Raw genomic sequence first — 22310 nt, forward strand, 5'->3', positions numbered from 1 at the left:
AGGCTATTTTTCATATAACAATTTTTGCTGCATATTATTCATTCAATGAATTTACTGGATTAACTACTGGATCCAATATTAAATACAAATTATTCCTCAGAAAGGGAACATTATCTACTATTTAATAAAACAAGACATATTTTACAGGTGAAAAAACAAAGTGAGGTGGTTTTTGGTTTGGTAAGAAATGTCATCTATCTCAAGCAAAAACTGGTTAATACAATTAAAAAAAACTTTTTAGTAACAAGAACTAATTTTGTAATTTAAGATACCCATAAGCATAGGGTTGTTGTTAATTTTAAAAGAAAAAACAAAGTATTTGGGTGGAGTGTTTGTGAAGGGGGGATTATATATTTTCCCTTCTGCAATTAATAAACAGCAATTCCCTACTGAATTTTGACTTTTAATTATTTGTAAATGTTTTTGCTATTATTTGTATTTTTTACATCCCACTTCTATATTTATACTTTCCAATTTAATAGTGATCATCAGGATGACTATATTCTAGTCTTGGAAAGTGAATTTATCTGTCTATGCACATAAGTCATTATATGATGTCTAAAATGCAGATGTAGTTACTTGGAAGAACTGATGAGTTCATCAAGGTAATAAGCAAAACTCTAAAACATAATATTAGCTAGGGGTGAGGGGAACTATGTAAAAACGTAGTCTGCAAGTTGCCATCAAAACATTTTATCTCAAAATGAACCGAGATAACAATAATAGCTTCTTACCATAAACTCAAACAATATTTCTTTTAAAGTATTTTTATACATATCAAAAATTAGCTGATTCCATAGATCTGATAGAGCACCTCTCCCACTAGCCTTTAAATATTGGGTATAAATTAGCCATTATCCAATTCATTGGATATAAATTACAGTATAACTGCAATTTACTAGAATATATTGATTGATTTATATCCAATATTAATGTCCTTAATTGAGCTGTAGCAGGGAAAAATGACCATATCCTCTTTCTATATACAGTATCTTTAGAACGGACGTTGACGTACCTGAACATCCCTTTTCAGGACGCTGTGACTCCAATCCATTGGCTGGGATGTTCCTCACGTTGCTGGGGAAAGTGAGCGTAGATTTTTTTCTCTTCTCTCCTTGGCTGACCACCCCCACCCTGGGTCCTCCACGTCAGTCTTTCCTCACGAAGGCAAAGAAACTTGGAACTCAAGCAATCCAACCAAAAAAATGAAAAAAAAAACTGGTAAGTAACTCAGGAACAGGAAGCCCAAACAAGGACAGGCATGGATTGGAGTCGCAGCGTCCTGAAAAGGAACGTTCAGGTGCGTCAACGTCTGTTTTCCAGTACGCTGCTCCTCCAATCCATTGGCTGGGATCTACCCAAGCTTAAACATTAGGGGCGGGAGGCTGACTGCTCCCTGAGTCCTGGTAGGTAGCCACTTGCTGTAATACACGACGTCCAAAAGAAGCCTCCGCGGAGGCAAACGAGTCAATCTTATAGTGGCGTATGAAAGAGGATGGTGACGCCCAAGAAGCCACTCGGCAGATATCCAGCACAGAAGCTTGTGTCACCCAGGCCGCTGTGGCCGCCGCACTGCGGGTGGAATGCGCAAATATCCTGCCCGGAACAGGTCTGTTTTTGCTGATAGAAACAGTTGAAATGCAGGCCTTTATCCATTGACCGACGGTAGTAGCAGACACCTTTTTCCCCATGGTGGACAGATGAACGACACGAGCAGAGCTTCTGTAAGCAAAGGACGCTGTCCGCCTGATGTACCAATGTAGAGCCCTCTGCACATCTAAAGTGTGCCAGTTTCTTTCATAACGGTCCCGAGGATTTGGGCAAAAGTTCGGAAGTATGAGCTCCTGGGCCCGGTGAAACCAGGAGTTTACTTTTGGCGTGAAGGACAGATCTAGCCTCATCACCACCTGGTCTGAATAGAAAATACAAAGGTCCTTCCGAACCGACAAGGCAGTGAGCTCAGAAATTCTCCGAGCAGAGGTAATAGTGAGGAGAAAGGTAAGTTTGAATGTCAGGAATTTCAAAGGAATAGAGGCCAGCGGCTCGAACGGAGAAGAGGTAAGTGCCTGAAGTACAAGCGACAAGTCCCAAGAAGGAAAACGATGAACCACCGGCGGAGAAATGTTGGAGGCTCCGTGCAGAAAACTCCTAATACGAGGATTCTGGTTCAATGTACGATGTGGCTCGCAAGTCAGTACGGTGGCGAGAACTGCAACCTGGCGCCTCAAGGTAGCCGGAGCGAGGCTTCTCGTCAATCCATCCAAAAGAAAGTCCAGCACATCCGGGATGTCGGCAGATGTGGGATCCACATGATGGGAAGCATACCAAGTCGAGAAAATTCTCCACAAAGCTTGATATATACAAGTCGTTGACGGGCGTCTGGCTGATTGGATGATGTTAATGACTGAATCAGAAAGCCTGTCCTTCCTCAGCAGGAGCCTCTCAAGTGCCAGACAGTCAACTGGAGCCCCTGGGGCTCCGGATGGGCAATGACCCGCTGGCTGAGAGAGACTACGTGCTGAGAGATTGTCCATGGTGGCGAAATGGACAGATTTAACAGGTCCGTGTACCACGGCCTGCGCAGCCATCGAGGAGCTACCAAAAGAATCTCCGCCCGCTCCGATAACAGCTTTCGAATCACTTGTGGAATCAGAGGAAGGGGCGGGAAGGCATAAAGAAGCCCTCTCGGCCATGGACATCGAAGGGCATTGCAGCCTTCCGCCCCGCTGCACTGGTATCTCGTGAAGAACCTGGGCAGTTGTGTATTTTGAGCGGTGGCGAATAAGTCCACGAGAGGCCGGCCAAACCGGTGAACGATTTCGTTGAAATTGTCCGGATGGAGCCTCCACTCGGGTGGGTCGATACGTTCCTGGCTGAGCCAGTCTGCTTGTGTGTTTGAAGTTCCGGAAATATGATCGGCCCTTAGCGACGCTGTGTGTCGTTCTGTCCAGGCTAAAAGATGTTCCGCTTCGATCATCAAGCGCTTGGACCGAGTCCCCCCTTCTCGGTTTACATGCACTTTGGTCGTCATGTTGTCCGTCTGTATCAACACATGTTGACCTTCCAGAATGGGACGGAAGTGACGAAGAGCCAAGCGAACAGCCCTCAATTCCAGCCAATTGATGCTGTTCGCCTTCTCTGACTGTGACCAACGGCCCTGGACCACCTGATCTAAGAGGTGAGCTCCCCAGCCCACCAAACTGGCGTCTGATGTCAGAACAAGACGGGTGACTTCGAGGAACACACACCCTTCCAGAAGAGCAGGGGACGTCCACCACGTCAGGGACAATCGTACTTGTGGTGGCAGGTGGACCTGTGATGTTGATGTACGGCGTTTGGACTTCTGAAAAGGCAGGAGAAACCACCGCAGTGGTCTCATGTGTCTGCGTGCCCAGAGAAGGATAGTGATACAAGACACCATCTTCCCCAACAGTTGAGATAGCTGGAGAAGAGGGACTGATCGCTTGGACCGTATCGTTGTTACCAATGTGCTGATATCGTGTATTCGGTCCGGTGACAAGAAGACTTGGCCTTTGGTCATATCTATCACCGCTCCCAGATGAAGAATCCTGGTGGTTGGGACAAGATGACTCTTTTTGTAATTGATGGTGAAACCGTGACTCTGAAACCCTTTTAATACAGCTTCCATGTCGCTCAACGCCTGAAGTGGAGACGTTGACAGGACAAGAATGTCGTCTAAGTAGCATAGTAGACGTATCGGTAGAGTCCTCAGAGATGCAGCCACCACTGCAACCAGTTTGGTGAATGTTCTGGGAACGGAAGAGAGCCCAAATGGCATCGCACAGTACTGGTAATGATGGGAATTGTATTTGAGCCTCAGATACTTGCGATGCGCCGGATGTACCAGGACGTACAAATAAGCTTCCCGAAGGTCCACCGACTGGAGAAGAACGTTGCGCCTGATACAAGCGAGGATCAACAAGAGCGACTGCATCTTGAACCTGCAATACAGGAAGAACTTGTTGAGATGTTTCAGGTTCAAGATGGCTCTGTGACCCCCCCGAGGCCTTGGACACCAGGAACAGAGTGGAATAGAAGCCAGTCATTTCTTGACCTGCAGGTACCGGTTCTATCACCCTGATGGACATCAGATGAGAAATCTCTGCCTCCATCAACTGCCGCTGGTGGGGAAGGTATGAGACCTGACCGCGACAGAAATGACTTGGAGGGACCCCGATGAATTCGAGACATAGTCCGTGATGCACAGTGCATCGGATCCACTCCTCGGACGTCGAAAGCTCCCATTGGTGGTAAAATAGCTGGAGACGACCACCAATGGGACCTGGGAGACGGGAGTCATTTGCCACGTTTAGAGGAGCGGAGGCCTCTGGCCCAGAAAGGACGTTTACTTGCTGTTTGAGAGCAAAAACTGTCTCGGAATGGTTGACCGTCCTGAACTCGTTCCCCTCCCTGGGCAAAGGATCGATGAGAGAGGGACCCAGATGTCCCCAAGTTAGGCCAAAAGGGCTGCCGTTGACTGTAAGGCACATACTTCCGGTCTGGTCTGCGAAAGGAGGAAGGAAGAATTTTACGTTTTTCTTTGTCCTCCACCAGAAGAGGCTCTAAGGCTGCTCCAAACAAGGCGGGGGCTTTGAAAGTCGAGGAAGCAAGCTTCCATTTAGCTTTAGAATCAGCCTTCCAATTACAAAGCTAGAACAGGCGTCGATTGGTGACTGTCAAAGCCAAAGAGCGAGCGGCAAACTTGGCCGCATTTAAAGAAGCATCTGCAGAATACTCCGTAGCTGCAACAATTTTATTGACGTCTTGATGGATTCGGGTCTCGGTAGCCAGGAGCTGCTCCCGTAGCTGACGGAGCCAAATCAACGATGCTTGGTTAAAAAATGATGTTGCCGTGGCCGCCTTGATCGCCCATGCGGCTGCCTGTGCGCTTTTCGAAATCCCGTCTCTGTTTTTCTTTCATCGGATTTCAAACCATCCATCACATCAGCAGATACCACTGAAGTTGATGAGAGGTTTGCCACCAGCGTGTCCACTGATGGTAAGGCTAAGATATCCTCTAATTCTGTAGCAGCACAATAAAGTCGCTTGTCTAAGCTGCTCGGTGCTGTCAAATTTCCAGGCTGGTTAAACGCACTCTGGACCACGTCAGCAAAAAGCGGAGGACAAGGAATAACGTCCTTGTCCGGTTTGGAAACATTGAACAAGGCATCATGGGTAGACGAAGATGGAGCAGAACCGTCAGCAGAGGAAGGTGCCAGCAGGCCAAATTGTGTAGTCAATTTAGCCTTGTGTAAGAGGGACTTAAAAACCACTGGCCGAAAAAGACCAGTAAACACTGGTTTGTCGGGCGGAAGGCCCTCGTCCTCTGAGAATTCCATGTCCTCCGGACATTCCTCCGCCTGGTCAGATTCCTCAGATGATACATAGTCAGTTTGACTCTGGGCAGGCGCCTTGGCAGGCTGAATTGTACGGACCGGTACCTAGGGTGCTATAGAAGGTTGTGAAGCTACCGTACTCTGCTGCAGACTGGCTGTTAAAATTTTTGCCAAGGTCCGATAACAGGGATTGTAAATCCAATTGGGTGGAGGGCACCTCTGGATGCAACCTGGCAGCAGTCAGAGTGAAGGTAGCCGAAGGCAATGTTCTGGGTCTAGCAGGTTGATCAGGGTGAAGAACCAATGAAACATTGGGTAAAGAAGCAGAAACCCCTCGTAGAGATCTCAGATTCGAGGTTGCAGTAGGTTGGCAGTCAGTAGCCACAAACTTAGCTGAGGTGGTCACAGAAACACTGTCTTTAGAAAGATGGTGGGAAGAGGATCCCAGAACAGGACATCTGACCTTGAGCTTTCTTGGCCCTCTCAAACTGTTTCTCTAGCGCCTTATGGTGCTGTAGTTCAGATTTGTGCTGGGACCCAGTTCGCGAAGAGCGCAAAGTTCCAGATGATTTAGCAGTAGGTTTGGACTTGGTACGTTTGCAAGTAACAGGGCGCTGGCTCAAGGTTCTAGGGGGACTTGTCTCTTGCTCGAGGTCTGATGAAAGATCGGACTCAGCTATCATATCAAATAAACGTGACCACAGTAATAACAAATTGCCTGAGCAGAGGTCAATTGCCTGCTAATGCAACACAATGTTAAAGCAAGGGAGTAATGTGGCTGATCAGGTGACTAAACTGTCCCAAAATAACAGCCAAATAAGCCACAGCTGTAGTCCTCCAGGTAGTCAGGCTAAGCAGTCCAAAAGGTGCCGTAACAGCCACTCCCCAGTCTCAAACAGTGGCGATAAATGGTGGAAAAACCGCCAGCTGTCAGTTTAATGGCTCAAAATTGTGATCAGCAGCAATTCGCTCTCAAAATGGCGGCCGCCCACAAACAGGTCACCCAAATGGCGGCCGGAATCTAGGCAAGCGGCTATGAGGGCTCCAGAATGGCGACCGCCAACTCACAGTAGTCCAAAATGGCGGCTGCGCTGAAATTGAAATGTCCCAACTGCCTATTGCCCTTGCAGGTAGAAACCGCCGTTAGTAAATCGCTGGGGAGCCTTCCTGGACCTCAGAGTTTGCCTGTATGTAGCATAGGCATTGACTCCGGAGCCGCCTGATCGAACGGAGCTGGGGCACTCGTGGCTTTCCCAGCTCACCAGGAAGCCAACGAGGCGCCGGCGGCTAATCTTAGCACGGAACCGCCCAGCCGGGTTGGAATCCAGCTAGCTGCCTCACAGATGAAACGTAACAGTCAAATAAAGGAGCAGAACGGCCTGGAGCCCCAGACTTGTTACCGCTCCTTTAGCAGCCTCACCAATCCCACGGAGCAGCTCCTGATCGCAATTCGAAGACAGCGAGTAAAAAGAAAGTAAATTAAAAGAAATAAAAGCAAAAAAAGGGTCAGCCAATGCAATTTGAACTAGGAGAGATGTCAAATACAAGTTTCCCTGAGAACTGAGTGAGAAAGACTGACGTGGAAGACCCAGAGTGGGCATGGTCAGCCAAGGAGAGAAGAGAAAAAAATCTACACTCAGTTTCCCCAGCAACGTGAGGAACATCCCAGCCAATGGATTGGAGGAGCAGCGTACTGGAAAAAACTATGTTTGCCAGTTTTGAAGTGAATAAGTAAAATGTTAACCACAATTTACATATTTTCAAGCCATATATTTTAATTACTGCTATTCAATATTTCATATGGTTTACAGTAGAAAAAAGAATTAAATTATGCTTATTTCAATGTTATTTCATATCTTTAATTTATTAATCTGATGCAAGTATATAATTTACAGTAAGACTGTAAACCATCAAGTTACCTTGTGCTAAGATGGGTATTCAATAAATTTTACAAATAGATATAACTAACTAACTAACTAACTAACTAACTAACTAACTAACTAACTAAGAAAATACTGATTATAGGAAAATGTATTTTTGTGCATTGGTGACTGGTACAAAGTAGTATCTCTACTTGCATGACATAAAACAGGTAGACACTCAGCACTGCTTTTTCCTAAAGGATTTATTTACAGATATGGATCAAAACCTCACCCTTTTATTATAAAAGTCACAGTACACAATACATTGAGTCAGAAAACATATTCCCAGAAATTTAAACAGCTTTTTAAGTGAGTTCCATATTAAATTGGAGGGCTTTGGAGCCCAGATGAATGGGTTGAGTGTAGCTGATATCCAAGAAAGTTAAAAGAGTTTAAATCTACTGGACTTATGGATATCATTTATTTAAAATTTAATAATTTTATTTAATATTTAATATCATCACACTGTAAGTTTCCAAAGTTTTGTTTTTAAAAAATAATCTGAAGAGCCAATGATTCTTCAATCCTATTCTGTTTCATTGGGTACTTTTTGGAATAGTGATATTCATATTGAAAAATTGTTTTATTATGTTTGGAGGCAGTCCACAGAGAGAAATAATTTATAAAACCTAATATCTGTTATTATTAGGCACTTTCCCCTGCATTTCTAGTTCAGTGTTGGATGGGACTGAAGGATGCTACCTATTTAGTGGATAAATAAACTCTGGATAAAATGAAAGTTAATTTGTATATGAAAAGCTATTTAGTTATTTAAGAAAATTTATAAGGCCACCCAACTCACTCTTAGTGGCTCCAAGCATTTACAAAGATAAAAACATAATATGAAATAAATAAAATAATAACACACACATACACCAGCAACAACCACCAACCAATCAAATAAGCCACTTAATGGGCTCCATCCCACTCTGGGTTCCCCAGGTCCTTTGGCAAAACCAGGTCATTAGGGCTTTGTGAGAGTGAGGCCAATCTTATTCCCACAAGAATGTTTTATAAGGAAGGGGCCACTATGGAGAAAGCCCTTCTTCTTGATACTAGGTGCACCTCCTTAAAGATAGAGGACCCCTAACATTCCCTGCTCTGGTGGGTTGAGTAGATGTGGCTAAGAAAAGACAATCCTTCAAATAACCTGGTCCTACACCATGTAAATGTTTAAAGCTATGAACTTATAGCTTTCTAGCACAAATATAGCTGTTCAATTTATTTATTTATTTATTTATTTATTTATTTATTTATTTATTTATTTATTTATTTATGTTTGTACTTCTATATCATTTTCTTTCAGTATTGCCTTTTTGTATGTCACTTAATTGATAATCCTCGAATCCTTCAGACACCCTTAAAATTGCCTTGTATGAAATGCAATTATTTCTGTCTTCCTCACATAATTTTCCTGTACAACTGCTTTACATAAACATGCAACACAGGTAGTCCTTGTTTAGTGACCACAATTGGGACTTGCAACTCAATCATTAAGTAAAATGTTTGGCAAGTGAAAGTGTGACTATACTTACAATCTCACTTTAGCTTTCCTTTGCTTGTGAAAGTTGTAAATGTGAGGACTGTTTGCAAAGTTACTTTTTCAACACTGTCATAACTACAAGCAATGACTAAACAAATCAATTGTTAAATAAAGATTACCTGTAAGTACATAATGATAATTGGCAAGAGCAGAGGAACATGTAAATTTTATATATACATAATAAAGGTATGATTGCAATTTTCCCAATATTTATCACAGGTAACCTTGATAACTCAGAATCCTCTTTAAATGTATTCTATAAAACATATTTTCCTATGTAGGAATAATATATTTAAATTTATAATAGAATTTTAAAATTCATTATATCCAATTCAGACTGATTTGAAAATACAAATCATATGGCTTTAATCATACAGGTAGTCCTTGATTTAAAACCATTTGTTTAGTGACCATTCAAAGGTACCATACCTCTGAAAAAAGTCACTTATGATCTTTTTTCATACTTATGACCATTGCAGCATCCCCACGGTCATGTGATTAAAAATTTGGACATTTGGCAACTGGCGTGTATTTATGATGGTTATAGCGTTGAGGTCATGTGATCACCTTTTATGACCTTTTGATAGGCAAAGTCAATGGAGAAGCCAGATACACTTAACAATCATGTTACTAACTGATTCGCCAGTTGCAGCCCTTTCTGGATCGCGACGCGAATCCAAAAACCTGTATGTTTTTTTTTTTAATTTATTGTTTTACCCACTCCCTGTTTTTGGTACCATGATAATAAGTGTTGAATCTAGGGCTGCCACTGTGACCTAAATATTTCAAATCAGAATTGGATGCTTGTAATTTTTAAAAAGTGTGCATCTTCTGCCAATAAATTTCAAAATAACTATTCTCAGATGGTAATCTGCTAAAAAGAATACTTAGGCTAGACTAAGTTAGCAGAAAAATGTGGAAGAAAACAAAAATTGACAAATATTTTGAAACTGGCTATGTCTAATGGTGAACACCCAAGCCATCTAATGTTGCTGTATTTTACATTCTGAATTCTCTACTACAAACTACTAAAAACAGTGGTTGTATAAATAAAAGATATCTTCATCAGGCCCTGAAGACCAACTGAGAAGAGAGAGAAAGTATGAGATGGGAATAGCAGATAGATTTGAAAGGAATGTGTGAAATTTGCATGGGAAGAAACAAGCAAAATAAGATTAATAAGCATTTTTTTAAAAAAAATGTTTCTATAATGACAATGAAATCAGATTCTGCTGGCATAGTAGTTGTTCACTGATGTTGATGTTGATTTTGGAAGATGTAAAATCTGTGTAGACTCAGAGGGTCTTTGGACCTACTTTGGAGCAGTGATTCAGTGCAGCAGAAGACAGTGTTGGTAAGTGTTTGTGAGGCATGGAGCTTCTGTAATGGCAAGGTAACCAGGCTGGATGATTTGCTCAGGAGCTAACATTTGGCCTTTTGGGATTGTGGGATGAGTTGATTGGGATAAGTGGCAGATCAGCAGATGTGAAGCACTGGGTTAAGGTACCACCACTTGGCTGATGATTTGGCAGTACTGAATTAGTGACAGAATTGTCAGTATGACTAACTGGAATGGTTTCTCCATTTCTATCTGAGAGATGGACATGATAGTAATTCAGGGATACTAACTGTTAGTGCACTGTAGAATGCAAGCACTCAGGTAACGGTGCTAAAGAAGTTATGGAAGCAGACTATGGATATACTGGAAGGCTGTACTGTATTTTCCAAATGCTGCAAGGTTTGTCTTCCTGAGCCATTTGGAATTGTTCCTGATGCTCTGATGAGCATCAGGAAGCATGATTCAACTGAGGCCTTAGTTGGCACTTCAAATAAGGGGACAGTCTTGTTCTTGGATCACATCATTCTTATATGGATTCTTCCTTTACATTTCCAGAAAACTCCTTAATTTTTTTGGAGACAAAGTGACAGAAGCAACATCTAGAGAATCACTGGAGGAAAACAAACAGCAAAAACAACTGAGCATAGTAAAAAGTCTATATTAAGAATTATATTGTGGTAATTAGAGTAGCAACTGATAATTATTTTTCTATTCTTATCTTGTCTACAGATAGCCAGGTTAAGGTTCTGATCTAGGTGACCCATTCCCTCCTGGGCAGGGATGAGCTGGAGGAAAATTATAGAACTATTGTTGTCAGCTAGGCTTCCTAAGAAAGCATAAATCACAATCATAGTCCCAAAAAACCTCGTTTATTGAGACAGCTGTAATTATGGTCATTCACAGTCCGTAATGATTCACAAAGAGTCTGTGAAGATTCCAACAGATGTGTGCTCGAGTTAACAGTCTTTCAGGGAATATTCATAAGCACCCACCTTTATCTCCCCTGAAACTCTGCCAGAGACTTAATTGTCAATTAGTTTTGCAAGGCCAAACGGAGCACAGAGTCAAACGGACATCTCAGAGCTTGAATTGACTAAATGAACTAATTGCTTCCTCCAAAGGTTCACGTCTGTTTGCTCCTCTTTTATGTCTTATGGGAGGGACCAATCATCTCCAAGCCTTATTCACGAGTTGCCCTTTTTTTTTCTTAATTGTTCTTGCCTTCTGGCAGCTCTGCGCATGCGCACACTGGGAACAGGCTCACACTGTTCTTCTGCCTTGATGATGTCAAATTCCGGAGGCTCTGGAGGCAGCACATAACTACCAGATGGCCCTGGCCCCCTCTCTGTCTCCGATGCAGAGCCCTCGTCCGAGCCTTCCCCAGACGCCAGGACTGGCCCACATTCCTCCCCAACCTCCTTTATGTCTGAATCTGCTGCCAGCTCTGTTGGCCGCTGTCGAGCCACAACAACGTCGTATAAATGTTTGCCGTAATTTGATTAGAACCTTTACTGATTCTTCTTGCCACATTTTTATAAGAATCCCATCAATTCCTGTAACCTTCCATTTGATAAAATGAATTTCATATTTTAGTAATGGAGAGAGTATTTTCAAACGTATTTTTCTTACAGGAAACTTGTAATATACTGGTATTCAAAAAAGATGTTTCTAGTGATATAACTTAAAGATGTATTATTAAACAGTAATAAGTCTATCCTTATTTGGTACCAATGTAAAATATTCTAATTATCATCTGTCTTTTCATTTGTACATATCTGGTTTGTCTCATTGCAAAAACTAAGTAGTAGTAATTTTAGATATGCTTTTTCAAAAAAGGAAACGTTTTATTAACCCATAAAGTTCCTGTACTTGTGCCTATTATATTATATACATTTTTATTTAAGATAAAGAAGTCTTATTGAGGAATATTTATGTACTTTTAAGGATTTTTAATTCCAATGGAATCTGTTTAATGTGTAGTTAAATTGCCTATTTGTATACATGCATGCTTGTATCTATTTTATAATTTTTTTAAAAAAACAAGTTTTATTAAAATTTTTCTTTCATCATACATATTTTATGAACAGAATGTTGACCAGGTCACATCTTATACATAATCATTTTTATAATGTATTGTAATATTCCCTTTTTTTCAATATTCATCTCTTTTGTATAATCTATTTTATAGATTATAGATTAAAATCTATGTTATAATTTATGGTAGATGATTTATATATATCAGGTTGTATTATATAAACAAAAGTGTATTATAATTTTCAACTAGCAACATTCTGGAGACATATAGCCTCTAAATATAAATGCCTAGCATCCTTGACCAATGGTCTTGTTGCCAGTATTGTCTAAAGTCAGCAAGCATTTAAAGGCTATAGGTTCCCAACCCCTGATTTAGCTCAATCAATATACAGTATATAACTTAGTAAGGTCTACAGTTGTAATTACTAACCTGATTTTTTTTTTTTTTTGCTACATTATTATACCATTCTGTGAATTGTAGCCCCAATATATGTGAAAGCACTGAACTGGAGAGTTTAATTAACACCAGTTAGCAGCTATTCTCCAAGATTTTAAATATATATCTTGGATGTAAATTTGATGGAGATCAATACATTTTTTGGTTTACTGCCCTATACATCAATTTTTAGATCTGACCATGAAAACATTGAATGTCTTTTGGCTACTGATGTAACTAGTCGAGAAATTTTTAGATGTGTAATGAATCAAAACAGATTTGCTGTTCTTCCGTGATGCCTTCAATTTGATAATCCAGACCAAAAAGAACGATGGGCATTGGATCCCTCCACCCCGATTGCAGAAATGTTTGCACAATTTGTAAAAAATTGTCAGGAGGCTTATACGATTGGGACGTCAGCCACCATTGATGAGATGTTAATTGGATTTCATGGAGATGCAAATTCAAAATGTACCTTCCACTAAAACCTGACAACTATGGGCTAAAGCTCTTGCGCCTTACAGTTTCTCACAATAGCTATTTTTTCAATGGTTATTTATATTTAGGCAAGAACTCAGATGGACAATCTTTATCAGAGGAAGAGCGCAATTTTCCAAACCTACTCAATTTGTATTGGGATTAACCAAACCTTTGTTTCGTACTAATAAAAATATAACTGCTGATAACAGGTTTAGTTCGATTGAGGTAGTTCATGAATTAAGAGACAGAGCCTTGACTTATGTAGGGACTCTGAAGAAAAATAAAGCTGAAATTCCTCCTTCATTTCTTCTACATTGAAGGAAAGCTGTTGGCTCTTCCATGTAAGCATTTACAAAAGAAATAACCCTCTTGTCATATGTTCCGAAGAAAAATTGTACAGTATGTTTAGTATCCTTGATGCATCATAATGAATACACCGATCCCGATAGCAACAAACCTGAAATTATTATTTACTACAACAGTAATAAAGAAGGTGTTGATTCATTGGACCAAAAGTGTGTCATATATTCTAGTGGGAGGCATACCAGAAGATGGCTTATGGCAATATTTTTCAGAATACTGGATATTAGTTCAGTACATTCTTTTATCCTCATGTCTATAATAGTGTAGCCGAAATAGTACGTCTGTGGTTAAGGGTTAAATATGTAATTATTAATTAAAATAATTCAAAACAGAGTCAACTACATATAAATTGTCCATATAGTCAGGCTGGCACCATAGGAAATATTGTTAGCCATGCTGATGTAAGTAAGTAAGTAAGCTTTTTATTGCGGTCAGAGACCAAATTAAAATACACATAGAAGGGGAGTATATTTTACAAATATGGATAGATCATGCTGATGAATATACTGGGGACTGAAGGAATAGTTATATATCTGAATTAATTACAAACTCATTAAATTATTTACTATAAACATGACATCAGTGATAATAATGGAATCAAAGAACTTATAATAAAAGATCAAAATAATATCTCATGCCACTACTCTTTTGCTAATCCATTGCCTTTCCAGGATCTCTACTACTGATCTTTTTATTTTACTTGAATTCCTTTCTATGGCCCATCATCATTTTTCTGTTTAATAAATCCTTTAAAATATTTTATTCAAGTGTCTGTTAGAGATTTCATAATTGATTAATTCCTACTAATGTTTTGGAAAAGGAAAAATGTGTTGACTCTTAAGACATATAAATGGCAGCCTGAAGTTTTAAATTTATTATAGCTCTATATCAGGGGCGGGTTCCAAATCCTGTCGCTACCGGTTCGCTCGCATGCTCACTTTTGCTCATGCACAGAAGTGTCTGGGTGGAGCCTCCCACCGCTGCCTGTTCGCCTGATCCGGTGCGAATTGGTAGCAACCCATCACTGCTCTATATGTCCCAAAAGTGCTGTTTCAAAAAGGCAATTGGACTTTTTTTATTTTTTCCTTTGAAAATATTTCACCTCTCATCCAAGAAGCTTCTTCAAAATGTAAGTTATCTTTTGGAAAAAGGACCTTTTAAACAACCATGACCTGGATGATCAAGAATCTCTATAGTGATATACCTGTGATATACATATTGTTAATTTTAGAGTTAATTACTATTTGCAATTTTTTCAAGACTTTTGAAAAGATGTACATTTAATGTACCTCAGTAGTAATATGTTATTTTTATACTCATTCCTTTCTCCTTTCCCAAAAGAATTGTGGGACCAGGTTAACTTGAATATTTTTCTCATACCCAGAGATCAAAAGCCCTCAAAAAAAGTGTAACTAATAGAAAACATGACTTTTTCTAGTATGGAGAAAGTAATAGAAAACTTCAACTGGCATTATTTGCCTATTGTGATTTTAATGAAGTTTCTTTTTTTTTAAGAATGTGTAAAATTAAATCATTCTCAAAAACAAAATTAAAAGGGAGAGGGAACAGACATTCACAATTCCTAAGAAACCTTGTTTCCTATTGTTCTGTTTTAATTTTTGTTATAAAGATATAATTCCATATGTTTTGCCATATAAACCAGGAATAATAACAGAATACCAAATGGCATATATTTTAAATACTGTGAAGTTCAATAGGTGTACTGGAAATATAAATATCACAGTAGGCAAGCTATCAATCATTTTTTAAATCTCAAAAATCTTTATAAATTACTTGCAGGTATGAGTAAATATTTCAAATGAAGAAGATGGAGAGAATTTAAAATGAACTAATTAGAGAAATTAGGATTAAAATAATCTCATTAAGATTTTGGAAGTACCTAGAAGCTCCACAACATTTATTGCACTTAAGAGCATTTATGTATTTATCTGTATTTTAAATGACTGGCAAACACATAAAATACTTCCTCCAAGATAACATCACCTTGATGATTTTACAAAATATCTAAGCAGAATATAAATTGAAGAAGCCATAAAAGTTGGCCAGGCAGGGTGGGGGAGGGGAGCTTTAACCATTTGGTAACTGCATCTTTAAAACACCTGTTCTTTAAACACTTGCAGTGACTCATTGCTATCTAATTTTCCCATTCAACTTTCCCAAGTATGTTTCAAGTACTAGAAATGAACTCAAATGTAGTTCAAACCAAGGCACTTAAGAATAATCTTTCAAAACATCACTATAGAATACAAAAAAACGTTTTAGTAGAAATCATACAAATTTTTCAGCAACATTACAGTGGGAACATGCATCCAGGACATCAATAACTTGCACCATCTGAATTGGTATTGCTGTCCATTGGTAAAAATCAACCCTAAGAAAGGTTTTACCAGACTTTCTAGTTGCAACAAGGACATAACCCTCTTCAGCAAAACAAAATTTTAAATTTGCAGCTAAGAACTGTTACCTTAAGAACTCATTGATTTGAATAGTTAAGTGTATTTGGAGCAGCTCAGCCTATTGGCTTTATTTTAAGCAGACAAGCTGCTAGGTAGGTTTCCTATTATAACCTGTAATGGTTTCCCAAAACACCACTACCATTACCACCAACAATAATAATAATAACAACAATAGAAAAAAAAACTGTCTCCCAATCCCACCCCCAAGAATCATTCCCAAAATGATATGACATTCAACCAACAAATAATTAGAACAAAATATTGGAAAGAATAGAATAAGAAACTGAACATAAGAGATGACAAATCCCTCTCCCAGCAATGTTATTAATGTTTATATCTATATTTTATAGATAAATTACTCTGAATTTCCTACCTGAGTTGATCATGCTGTGCATTCTTTGCTGAGCCAAGAGCTGATCACGTCTTGAAACTCCATCTGAGGAAAAACAATTCACTCTCATAAATTGTCTGCAGCATATTCCAATCAGTCTGCAGTGCAGCTACATGAAAGATTCATCACCAATCGTTCAGGGATGTTGGAAACAAACCTTTCTGAGGGATTTAAACAATACTCATTGTACAACTTGCCAAAATGAATATATATGAACTACTTTCATACAGACGGATTTCTAAGTTATCAATCCAGTTCCAATTACGATGAAATCTAATTCTAAGACAATTCATTTTGTTACAGAAGAATAAATTCTCTTTCTGTGTGCATGTGTTTGTTTGTTTGTATGCATGTATGCATATATGTATCTGTGTATGCAAATGAGAGAAAACATATTATGTACCTTAGTTGTGTTCTGCATTCAAAGAGCAGGTGGAAGAAAGATAAATTTCTCTTTCAATTTATTCTTGGGAATTGAATAAAAGAAAGCCACTGAAATTCAAAGACTAGCAGGCATTTTCTAGGGATTGTATTCCCTATAGATTTCAGTTTCAATTACTCTCAACCCTGGCACATGTCATTATCCTTGAATCTAATGCTTCATCTTCCTCCTCCTGTTCTGTCTTTGCCTTCCTGCCTGCCTCTCTTCTTCTCCTTGGCAAAATTGGCTGGAGCTAGTGAGTGCTCATTTGCATACAGATCAACAACAGCAGAGCCTTAAAGCAACAGAAATAGAACAATGGCTGGTCTGAGCCAAAAATAGGTCAAGCGTGGCCTGATGATCGGAGCCTGCATGAATGCATTTAAAAATATTTCAGCAAACCCAGCTGGCGGGTCTCCGTCTTAAAAAGCTGCAGGTCTCCAATGTAATCGCTCAGAAGCAATTCTTTGTCCTACTGCCAAACCTGCATGCATCTCTCACTCTCTCTCTCTCTCCCTCCCTCCCTCTCTATTTGCATGTATGTTTACATTTCTAAATCTGTTTATGCATGTGATGGAGAGAGATCAGTATTTTAATTCCAGCCAATGACTCCTCTCTTTGGTGGATACTAAACTGGATTGACAAAGGAGTACAAAGGAAATAGACCTGTGTAAGTTCAGAAATAACACTGTGGAAGCTCCTACTCATACTGTGGTTTTTGCTTCACCCTCACACAACAAACCTGGATGTTCTATTTTTGTTTGCTGTTTCTCCTGCTTTATTGCAGAGGGTTGGCTGGCTGGAGCAATGCTATTTTGCTACTATGTAGATGCAGGGCAGGACGATTTTTATTATTTTTTTAAAAAAAGGCATTGTACCATATGGAGAAAAAACATGAACAAGAAGTTGCACTTTGATTTTGAAATGGATCATTCTCCCTTTTGTTACTTTTATATTGCATTCAGCACAGCATGTTAGAATGATGCAAGCTACAATATCCTCTATTTAAAAGAAGAAAAGCATTAAACAGTTTACAGACACATTTAAATATAAAAATAAATATTGGCTTAAAATAACTGTTTAAGTCAGCAGCATAATGATGTTTAAAGGTACTTAAGTATACCTTGCATTCTTGCCCTACTTTTTTTTAAAAAATTGAAATATATTCATCATTTATCTAACATATATTTTCATTAAAAAAATGGGTGTTTCATTTCAGATTTTTTATATTCTCACATATTTTGGACATTGACAGACATCAGAGCTTCCTAAGGATCCCATTGCTTTATATACGGTATTTTGAATAAACTAATGATATTAATGGTTCATGCTTATTTCAAAGCATGAATGCTTCGGGAAATTGCTATGTAGAAATTATGGCCCTTTCTTCTTGCAAACTCTCAATTCAGAAATATTTGTTCTTTATTAATCTGCCATATCCATTTTAGTTTCAACTGAAAGTAGATGTTCTGGTATGATCTTGTAGAATTCTCACGCTCCCTTTAGTTATAAGTCAAATGGATTCTCAGGTTCTCAAACCATGATTTTATTACCTATATCCTTGAGATTTGCTATGAAAGTTTTTAGGCTGTAACATTGTCTTTTTCACTGAAGTAATAATTCCTCTTATGCAAAGATTTCCTATTTTCCCAGGTCTTCTTATTTCAAGAGTATGTCTGTGACAGTGGACTGATAGAAGCCCTTTACACATGGTTTTATAACTGTTTCTAGATTGATAAGAGAGCCACTTGGTGGTGTAATGCATCAGGTTAGAAACTGGGAGACCATGAGTTCTAATCCTATCTTAGGAACAAAGTCAGTTGGGTGGCCTTGAACCAGTCCTCCTCTCTCTCAGCCCTAGGAGAGGTTGACTCAGCCTTCCATCCTTCCGAGGTAGGTAAAATGAGGACCCGGATTGTGGGGGCAATAAGCTGACTTTGTATAAAAAAGAACACCGCTTAGGGGGGGCCAAAAGCCCTACTAAGCAGGTATATACAAAAGTATGAAGGCTATTGCTTAACGCATTGTAAGCCACCCTGACTCTCTGGAGAAGGGCGGCATATAAATCAAACAAATAAATAAATAAATAGGAAGTACCATATTTTTGCGAGTATAAGACGCACCTTTTTATCCCCAAAAGGGGGGTGAAAATTTAGGTGCGTCTTATACACCGAATGTAGCCCTGCCCATCCACTGGCTCCCACCCTTGCAGCAGTTACCTCTTGCAAGCAAATAGCAATAAAAACAGCTCCTTTCAGCTTCAGCATAGACTAATTAGCACAAGGTGATTAGATCGGCCTCCCGACTCTCAGCTGATTTGCTCTCAGCTGTTTTGCTGCTTACTGCAAAGAGCTACATTGCTGGAGCAGATTTTTTTTTCCTTGTGCTAATCAAGCTACGCTGAAAATGAAAGTAAAGCAGGCTGTTTGCTTTTTGCTGCAGCAAGGCAAAATTACGCAGAGACAGAAGAAAATTTCTTTTTCTTCTTTTTCCTCACCAAAAATGGTAGGTACAAACAATGGGAAATTTAGGGCAAAAGAGGAGAGTTCAAGATTTTAAACACAAAAGAAAAAAAAGAGAATGAAAAGGGCAAAAATAAAAATGGGAAGGGAGAAAAAGAAATGAAAGAGAAAAATGTTATACATATTTAGAATTGAAATATGAATAGTAGTAAGAAATAAATGGGAAATCATGATTGTAAAATTGAAATGAATAATAATTGGAATATTTGTCTTTGTATTTTTGAAATCTAGACAATGATAAGTTTTTATTTTTTTATTTTTTTTAGAAATATGAATAAGTATAAACTGTAACAATTGAAATACCTTTAATGGTATATGGTGGTGAAAGTAAAAAAGGATTAAATTGTAGCTTGGATAACAGCTGGAACATTTTTAAATTTAATTAGGGAAATTGTAATGATTGAAATATTTTTAATTATATATTGTGATGAAAGTAGAAATGATTAATTTGTGATTTAGAGGATTATATGGGCAAAACTATGTGGGTTATTGGGAGAGTTTAAGATGTGAAAATGAATAACATAAGAGGGGAAATTATTTGGTTTATTATTATTGGTAAATATAATTAATTGATTTGTAAGAAATTGGATTGCATGGAAATAATTGGGATATTCATGTTCATATTGATTAATATACAAAAAAAGACAGTTATATTTATTTAATTATTATTTATTTATTACATGTATTTATATGCCGCCATTCTCCCAAAGGACTCAGGGCGGCGAACACAAGTTAAGAAACAAGTACAATAAAATCCTATTTTAAACCAAATAACTCATTAATAGTAAATAATAAAACCTGGAATCAGAGTCAGCCTATTTGTTCAAACAGCCAAGTCTTCAGGTCCCGATGGAAGGAACGGAGATCAGGAGCTGTCCGGAGCTTGGTAGGTAATTCATTCTAGAGGGTGGGAGCACCAACAGATAATGCCCTACCCTTGGGCACAGCAAGACGACATTGGCTCGCCGTCGGAACCCTGAGGAGAGCGGCCCTATGTGAGCGAACAGGACGGTGAGAGGCAGGCAGGAGAAGGTCCTGCAAATATTCCGGAACTAAATCATGTAGGGCCTTATAGGTGAGAACTAGCACCTTGAAGCAGACCCGGAGAACCACTGGTAACCAGTACAGCTCACGCAGGAGGGGTGTTATATGGGAGTAACGAGGGGCTCCCGTAACAACCCGTGCGGCTACATTCTGGATCAGCTGGAGTCTCCGGGTGCATCTCAGGGGCAGGCCCATGTAGAGGGAATTGCAGTAATCCAAGCGGGAAGTAACCAGGGCATGAGTGACTGTGCGAAGGTCATCTCGGTCCAGGAAAGGGCGCAACTGGCGCACCAGGTGAATCTGTGCGAAGGCCCCCCTGGTCACGGCCCTTAGATGGTCTTCCAGGGACAGCCGAGCATCCAGGAGGACACCCAAGTTGTGAGCCCTATCAAGGGGGGCAAGTTTTTCCCCATCTATCAAAAGTGATGGGGCCTCTGAAGCCCGAGATGCTGGCATCCACAGCCATTCAGTCTTAGAGGGATTGAGTTTGAGTCTGTTTCTGCCCATCCAGGCCCGTACCACCTCCAGGCAACAGGACATCACGGAAAGGGCATCTCTGGGGTGGTCTGGGGTGGAGATGTATAATTGGGTATCATCAGCATATTGATGATATTTCACCCCAAAGCCATGAATGATCTCACCCAGTGGCTTCATATAGATGTTAAAGAGTAGGGGGGAGAGAACCGACCCCTGAAGCAACCCACAATTTAGGGGCCTCGGGGTGGATCTCTGCCGTCCCGCCCATACAAACTGAAAGCGACCTGAGAGGTAGGAGGAGAACCACTGTAAGACAGTGCCTCCCACCCACATTAGTTAATATAACTAATTGATTTATATTAAAATGTTGAATTTGTATTAAACAATTGTAATATTACATAATTAACCAATGTGAGGATGGATATAAAAATAGATGACAATGGGAAGGGGTATAATATAGAATAGAAGGGAAAAATTGAATTTGATTAAGATTAGAGATGAAGATAAAGGGTAATATTGGTTTTTTAAAAAAATAGATGAGGAATAAATATGGCAAAAGGAAATATAGAAATTGTAAATTTAATTGAAATGACTAAACACTGTTTAAATTTGTGAACCAGCCAAATACTCTGTTCAAAGAAAATACATTATATGTTTGTATGTGTGTTTGTCTAAAAAATAAAAAAAAAACCTTAAAAAAAATCCAAAAAAGGTATGTGCGTCTTATACTCCGGTGCGTCTTATACTCCGGTAGGCTATGGCAAATGACTTCATGCAACTTGCCAAGAAAACTGCAGAGATTTGTCCAGTGATTGGACAACAAACACAACTTGAAGATACAATAGATAATATATAAAAGCTGAGTAGGTACATGCTAAAGTGACAAATTACTATCAGGCACATTCATTGGGAAGTCTAGGAGTCAAATTTCTGTAAAGCAAAATAAAGCTTGCTTGTTTACTTGATTTATTTATTTATATTTGATTCCTGCCCATCTCAAGTGACTCTGGGCAGCTTATAAAGTTAAAAAATATATAACAACATGCATATAATAAAACACTATAAAATACAAATTACCATCTATACCTAAATGTTTCTATTTTGAAGTCTAATACAATTAAAAGTCAAAAATCTTCTATATTTTGATTTCATTACATTTATTTACAATATCCATAGAAGTCCTCAAATTATATTGTTTCCTGGTGAGTCAGATAGTATGTGTAACTCGAAAAAGATTGAATAAACCCCTTCATCATAATTTATCCATAGCAATGGTAGCATGCACTTACATGCATTAGTTCTATATTTTTTTCCTGGACCATTTTGTTGGGATCAAATACCTTAGTCTCACATCTTCTTATACCTTATAATTTTATTTCATATCTCTGTGGCTATACTTTTGAGCATTCAAAACTTGTGGCAACACTTAAGTTGTTCCAAATTTTGAGATATAACACAGGTCTCTTAGAAGGATGAAAGTAAAACCAAACAAATCATCCAATCA

At 39.0% G+C, this 22310-nt stretch overlaps 1 protein-coding gene across 3 annotated transcripts in view; it reads right to left on the reverse strand.

Annotated features, from left to right (window-relative positions):
- The window catches only part of HDAC9 (histone deacetylase 9), a 180316-nt gene that overhangs the window by 156030 nt on the left and 1976 nt on the right, over window positions 1-22310 (reverse strand). For 2 of the 3 annotated variants that reach the window (XM_087892714.1, XM_087892713.1), the window contains exon 2: window positions 16325-16387. In XM_087892714.1, coding sequence (XP_087748840.1) covers window positions 16325-16387 — 63 coding nt within the window. Of the gene's footprint in view, window positions 1-16324; window positions 16406-22310 lie in introns of those variants that run through there. The other variant, XM_060685682.2, reaches the window with a different exon arrangement.

This window comes from Pantherophis guttatus, chromosome 4 (assembly GCF_059756535.1).
Source record: "Pantherophis guttatus breed Tessera chromosome 4, ASM5975653v1, whole genome shotgun sequence".
Classification (NCBI taxonomy): domain Eukaryota; kingdom Metazoa; phylum Chordata; class Lepidosauria; order Squamata; family Colubridae; genus Pantherophis; species Pantherophis guttatus.